Source organism: Rhincodon typus, chromosome 1, assembly GCF_021869965.1.
Source record: "Rhincodon typus isolate 14 chromosome 1, sRhiTyp1.1, whole genome shotgun sequence".
NCBI lineage: Eukaryota > Metazoa > Chordata > Chondrichthyes > Orectolobiformes > Rhincodontidae > Rhincodon > Rhincodon typus.
Window position 1 is genome coordinate 111,495,739 of NC_063332.1, and position 7,382 is coordinate 111,503,120.

At 36.3% G+C, this 7,382-nt stretch overlaps 1 protein-coding gene across 6 annotated transcripts in view; it reads left to right on the forward strand.

The window, feature by feature from the left end:
- Positions 1-5,565, forward strand: part of cnot6l (CCR4-NOT transcription complex, subunit 6-like) — a 78,853-nt gene extending 73,288 nt beyond the window's left edge. For all 6 annotated transcript variants that reach the window (XM_048594719.1, XM_048594822.1, XM_048594878.1 and 3 more), the window contains exon 12: positions 617-5,565. In XM_048594719.1, coding sequence (XP_048450676.1) covers positions 617-829 — 213 coding nt within the window. In that variant the 3' untranslated portion in view covers positions 830-5,565. The remainder of the gene's footprint in view (positions 1-616) is intronic.
- The last annotated feature ends 1,817 nt before the right edge of the window (positions 5,566-7,382 follow it).

Genomic DNA, 7,382 nt, shown 5'->3' on the forward strand with positions numbered 1-7,382 from the left:
ACTATGTTATGTAGTACAATGGCAACCATTTTTTACTGTGCTAATATAACCTCATTCAAGGTAGCTGGGTGCATGCTAATATTAGTAAGCACTTCGTTGAAACAAAAATGTAAAATGCTGGTAATTGAGCTTTTATGATGCATATACAGTTGCACTAGTGAAGTATAAGGGACTGATCTGTGGTCTCTAGAAACTTATTTCCCATCTTTTTTTAATCAAAACCTATGTTCTCAATGTTTCTGCTCTTAATTTTATTTCATATTGTTACTAAGGATGGCAGAAACAACAGTCTACTTTAGTAGTATCATTACCTGACACATTAACTCTTTCTCTTCACAGAATGCAGACTGACCTGCTAAGCATTTCTAGCATTTTCTATTTTTATTCCAGATTTCCAGCAGCATCATTCTCACTCATTTTTTTTCATCTGCGTGGACCTCAGGTTCATCCATGGCTGTGACTTCCGGTTCCTGATGTGAAGTGTTAGTGCATTGATCGCAATGTGCAAACCTTCAGTGTGTGTGCAGCGATGCAACTTACAGAATGTTGATATCAAGTATTTTGTTCTTGTTTTGTTGATGTTAATATGGTCTCCCTTTTTTTTTTTGTTTCCCAGGGTGTTATTGACTACATTTTCTATTCCAAGACTCTGATGAACGTGTTGGGCGTTCTTGGCCCTTTGGATCCTCAGTGGCTTGTGGACAATTCTATCACCGGATGTCCACATCCTCATATCCCCTCTGACCACTTTTCACTGTTAATACAGCTTGAACTTCAGCTTTCCTTGCCACCATTGATGAATGGTGTACATTTACCCAGCAGGAGGTAGTGAATCCCTATCATGGAAGCACTACTCACTTTTACGGACATGTACAGTTGTAAAGTCAAAGTATGAAGGAGTGAAGTATGGCCTGTGAAACCTTTATTTGTTCTTTTTATTACAAAAAAATGTATGTGTTCTATATGTTTCTAGTATACTGTTTATTTCACTATTAACACTAAGGCTGGAACAAACAAAAACTTGCTTTGAAAAGGTTTATTACTCAGACCTTTGGAGACACTGGAGATCACATTCCTTACAACTCTGAAAGCATTGTCTTACAATATTGTGTGTCAAGTGTTTGGGTTTTGCTGTTGGATTATGTAAATAATCTGGCATTGAAGCAGCAGAATTACGTGCTTTACAATATGGTGCCATTGACTTCTTCTCCAAAGACCAACAAGCAGAACATCTTCAGATGTTTGTTCTGAGCTTTGCCCCTTTTTTGTTTAGATCTGTTCATAAATCATGATTGAAATCATATTGACTCATTTCACGGGTTTGAGTGAGAATTTTTGATATCTTTCTATTTGTTTATCCTTGTTTTCCTTGCCTGTCTCAATCATATGTTTTTTTATAGTTCACTTTAATTCTTTGGTGCTTCTCTTTTCAACTTTTGATGGCTGATCAACAGTTTGCCTCGCCTCTCTGGCTCTCTGCCACAGCTAAGTGGAATCTCTCGGGGCAGATCCTGAGTCAAGAGACAATTGAAACCAAAAGGTGGAGGTGGTGGCCAGGAGACAGGGTTGGTTCTGTCCAGCTGTGACTTGATTTGACATTTGCCTTTTTTGTTCAGAATGAGATTCATATCTGGTTTCATGAAAGAGGATACCCATTGGTTATTGATCTGTATAGAAAGAAAGAGAGAGTTGGACAGAAGATTCAGGTTTTTCAAACTACTTGTTTATTGAGCGTATATTACAGCAAATGAAAATGAACTATAGAATTTTAAATTTATCCTATTGCCTTATAAAGCATTTTTGTAAAAAGAAAAGAACTACCATTTAGATTTTGTCTTCCCAGTTGAACTGGCAATAATTTACTCCTTTTTGGGGAGAAAGATAATCGTGGACATAACAGCCAATAGCTGCTTTGTCATCAGCCAGTCAAAGGTACAATTCAATATTGGTCTATCGGACAAGACCACATTTTCTATTCCACAATGAATTAAACATGCAGCAAGCAGTGATTGAGGTGCACCATAAATAATTTGAACACAGTCAGGTAAAGCACCTAAAAGATTACTGTACTAAATAAGCACCATCTGATGGTCGTTAATTCTCATGTTGTATACTCCCAACAACCTACTGCACTTTATAAAGAAATTGGGTTTTCATTGATGCAGTTATAGTTTATCAGTCTAATGGGCCCCTTCAACTATATCCCACCCCCATTTAAAAAGACAGACTGCATTTTAAGAACCCACTTTGAAAGTTTAATCTTCTTGATTTTGAATCAGACAGACAGCATATCTTCTGATGTGTAAAATCTGTTTTTTTAGTTTAATATATAATGCTAGTGTTACATCAAATAAAGTTCATAAGTGGACAAGACCTAGTTTTAGAATTTGCCAATAACCTACTTTTGATATCTTTGACTGGATTCTTGACTTCAAGATTGTTTGTTTGAAATCTGAAGCTTTAAGTCAGCACTTTAATTCTGCAACCTCATAACTTTTCATGTTTTTAAGGACATGAAGTATGGAGCAAGATAAAGCTAATGAGAATGAAAGAAACTGGAGGCACCAACTAAATTTCAAGCTTTTTGTTTTGCATTCACTTCTGGTGAAAGAATTTGAACTTTTTAGCCCCTTTTTTAAAATTCCCAGGCTTCATGTGCTTAAATTTTTTTTGTGATGACCCTGCTTGTTAAAACACTTACTTCCTTCATGCATTTCTTTTAATAACTATAAGCAATATTAACTTACCATACTTCACTCCCAATATTTTGTCAGATCAGTTTGTATAAAATGGAATTTAAAATTTACCTATAATGGTTGTATATGAACTACAGAAGAGCCCAATTACTGGATTTTTCGCTTTGTTTTTTATAATTGAAGAGGAAAACAGTTTTTGGGAAAGCTTACTGTTAATAGCTGCAAATTTTGTCTGCTTTCAGTATAAAAAGGATCGAGACACTCTGTTGCAAGAGGATGTTCATCAGGTTTTCTTTGCTTCTGTATGCATTTTTCCAGAGTTTCAACAACTGTGTACTTTAAAAATAGATAAGTGAGGGAAAGAACATTTTAAGAAAAAAAACAATGAAATGGAGATGATAGTAAGTTTTGTTATGTGTGTGTTTATCTTAATTGTTCAGGCAAAAAAAATAAAGAAAGCACAGTCAGATTCATGTACGTTTCTGTTATATTTTGTCCCTCGTTTCATAACAATGTGCCTCATTCAATTTGCCCAAGCAGCTGCACTGCCCAAGCAAGCAGAGAAAACCTGACAGGCCTTCTCCAGGCAACTTTTAAAATTCTATACAATAAATCTGTTAAGATTTGTGAGATTTTATGTAAAAAAAACACATGAAAAACAACTTAAAAACAGTTTTGTACAAGCTCTGTAATGTGTTTAACTTTGGTGTAAGAAGTGTGGGACATTGGAAACCGCATCATAAGTCAGATATGGCACAATGATTTCTGAGATGAGCTTTATTTCTGTCTCATTCCCAGCACTGCTTGTCTTTTGTTTTTATTTTGTGTAATGCAGGAGTGTACTACCTTTAGCGCAAAGCCAGCAAATGCGTGAAGGTTTTTGTCACTTTCTGGGTATTGTGCATTTTGATGTGGAGAGATTCCCTTTCTTGTTCAATACCCTTCACTCCCTTATCAAATGTACTTACTAGCTCTCAATGGATTGAAAAGCTACTGAATTTCAGTCTTTCAAGGTTTCATATCACTCAGTACAAAAGCATATATATTGGATAATGTCATTTAAAATGAAGTACGGGTCTCATGACTTAAGACAGTCACAAAAAGCAGGTTTTTGTAATAGTAATTATATATTTCTATGAATCGCATATGGCAGCTTCATATTCACTAAGCTGCAGATAACCAAAAAAAGTGCTTATTTAAAACCATGAAGCACGATCAAAAATATACCGTGATCTCAGCCTTTAATGCATAGGTACTTTTACATTTCAATAAAGGAGCACTACAAAATTGGCCTAATTAAATGGTGGGTTTTCCAAACACACTCTCTAATAGGCAATTTATAAGTAACTGCTGACATTTTTAAATTAGATCAGTCATTGAGAATTGGTGACAAGTTGCACTTTTGATTAGATCTAGAGAAACCTGATTTGTTTTGACATGCTGATTTTGTTAATACCTAATTGAAACAGTAAAACTTTTGCTGATTTGGTGGATTGCAGCTTCCTCCTCACACTCTCTCTCTTTTTTTCACCTTTTCCCCATTCTTCTCCTCCACTTCCCTCCCCCCGCCCCCCGCACCTCAAAAATAATGCTTTTGGGCCAAGAATAAGTTCAGATGGAGAATGACAAATTGGGTCAGAATGTTTGCATGTTGTATGTCAGTAGCAGAAGATATAAGGTATTGGTGAAATGATTCTAGCTAAAGTTATTCTATCCTACAGACAGTAAAAAGGATGCTCATTAATATTTCTATTATGCTGCATTTGGGCTCTATTGTGGAAAGTGGAAATAAATTTAAATTTAAAAAACAAAAGATTTTGGACATAAATTCCAAATAAGGTTTTAAAAAATACTTGGATATATTTGTTGGGAAATGGGCAGTGAGATTTTAGAGTGATGTGTAGTTAAGTGTTAGTTAAATTACTGGGGGATTCAGTGCATGTTTTTAGATGTTGCGTTATTTATGTGCAACGCCAAAAAAATGAGTGATATGATTCTTTTTGAGACCTATGGTGCTTCTGTCTGCAAAGCCTTGCCTGTATTGTATTAAAGGAATATAGTTTGTAAATGTGGTAGCAATGATTTAGTTTTTTTTAAACGTGAATCAGACATTTTCAGCATTTGACCACCTTTATTTTTTTAACATCCTTTTTAAAAAAATATATAGTTTTTGCTATTAGAAATTTATCATGGTGGTTAATAGGAAATGAAAGTGGACTGTGTTGCATCACCAGTGTCTGTATAGAACCATTGGTCACTGGATAGTGTTTGTTTCCCTGAACTCTGAGCAGTTGGATGTTATTTTTCTTTCGTTCGTTCTTTCTTCCCAACACCCCAACTCCCAACAATCTTTTATTTTTATATATTATTTCTTCCTGAATACTCTGCAAAGGGTAAAAATGTAAAGGTTTAGTAAAAGTAAATTGCCTCCTACTGATGTGATAGGTGCTATTTTACTTGAACTAAATAAGCATGAAGAAGTTATTGGATGTTCACCAGCTGATTTTTGTTTTCCCCTCTTAAAATCAGTCCAAAAATGAAACTGCTTAATTTACGTAAGTATTTTTGCATTATCCAATCTGCTCTAGATTTATGTTTTTTGTCTCCAGTTATTTAACTGCAATGGAAATATACCAACTAAGCCAGTAACTGTACTCTCAGTCTGTCTTTGAGCTTGTGACAGTTCAGCAGAGATGCTTCACTTGTACTACTATGTGAAAGATTTAAAAAGATGAGTATTTTTCCATATGGAGTTCGGGTACTGCTCTCAATGTATGGGGCTAAATTATGTCTGCTTGTTCCCTTGCACCTGTGTAGTTTTTTTTTTCTTTCCTTTTTGATTAGGCAATAAATGGTCATTTGAAAATTATTCTTTTGTGTTTAATGAGTCAAAACTGTAAGGGAGAATGACATTGAGGTTTCTGTCTGCCACCCTTTTTAAAATTTAATGAGTTGGTTTTATTTCCACATATTTTGGGGTAAAGTTATGTTGTGTGAGTGGTCCAGAGACCTGGACCAGTGATCTAGAGACATGAGTTCAAATCTCGCCTTGGCAGCTGCAGAATTCCAATTCTCTTAATTAAATAAATGTGCGGTAAAATGCCAGTATCAGTAATAGTGACCATGAAAGTACTAGATCATCATGAAAACCAATCTGTGTTACTAATATCTTTATTGGGCAAAATTATCTGTCCTCTGTGCATTGGTCTGGCCCTATGTAATGCAAGAGTTTTAACAATATGATTGACTCTTAATTGTCCTCTGAAGTGGCTGAACAAGGCACTGAGTTGGATTTGAAGATCACTCTCTTGACCACCATTTCAAGGACAATTATGGTTGGGCCATAGTGTAATCCACATTTGTGAATGAATTTAGAAATGCTAGTATGCAAGTAATCACATTATTTTACCTGGTGTTGTAAAGTCAAAGCTATAACTTCCGATGTTTGTTTAGTCTCCAAATTTTCCCTCATGCTGAACTTTGATACTGTGGGGCAAAATGGTTTCAGAATTAGAACAAGTAATTTCCTATCTGTATCAAAGATTAAATAAGGGCATTGACCTAATACCCTAGGGATGACATAAAAAAACCCTTCTAGGGCACAGACTCTCAGTAGGTTTTATGCTTTGACTGGTTAATAATATTCCTAATGCATGGTTCTGACCTATTTTGATTTATTTTTCTTCTTCCCTCTTTCCCCAAGGTTAGTGATGAATTTTTCTACCACAGAAAAATATAATTACAGGTTGGTTTCCTGTACATTGTAAAGTTGAAAGTCACAAGTACACAAATCACAAGGCTTGGGTAGAGAATGCCCATTCAGAATTTCTCATTCTGTGGTTTTGGTCATTGCTACCTATTTAAGTAGTGAACTGTTGTAACTTCTGTGGTTTTAAAACATCTGCAGGTGGTTGTCATTTAAGTTGAAGGAGAAATTTAAGATCCATCTCATCTATGGTTGAGGGTAGCAATGATTGAGTATTTGCTTGACGAGTTCATAGAATCATACAGTGTAGAAGAAGCCCTTCAGCTCATTGGGTCTGTACCAACATGTGAGAAACATCTGACCTTCAACCTAAACCCATTTACCAGCATTTGGGCCCATAGCCTCGAATGTTATGACATGCCAAGTTCTCATTCAAAGTACTTCTTAAAGGACGTGAAGCAACTATCACCCTCTCAAGCAGCATATTCCAGACCATCACCACCGACCAGGTAAAAAGATTTTTCCTCCTATCCTGCACCTCTGCCAAACCTTCCAAGCTCTCACCTCAATTCCATGCCACCTTGTTCCTGACCCTTCAACTTAGGGGAGCAGCTGCTCCTTATCCATTCTGCTCATGCCCGTCATAATGTTGTGTACCTCAAACAGATGGCCCCTTGGTCTTCTCTGCACCACCAAAAAACAACTGAAGCCTATCCAACATTTCCTTTATACCTGCAATTTTCCAACCCAAGCGGCATCCTGGTGAAACTGCTCTGCTCCCACCCACCCCCCCGCCCCATACAATCAAATCTTAGAATAATGTGGCAGAACTGCACACAGTATTCTACCTGTGGTCTTGCCTAAGTTCTATACAATTTCATCATGACTTCCCTGCTTCTGTAAACTATGCCTCGATTGATAAAGGCAAGTGTCCCATATGCCTTTTTCACCACCCTACTAACATGCCCTTCCATCTTCAG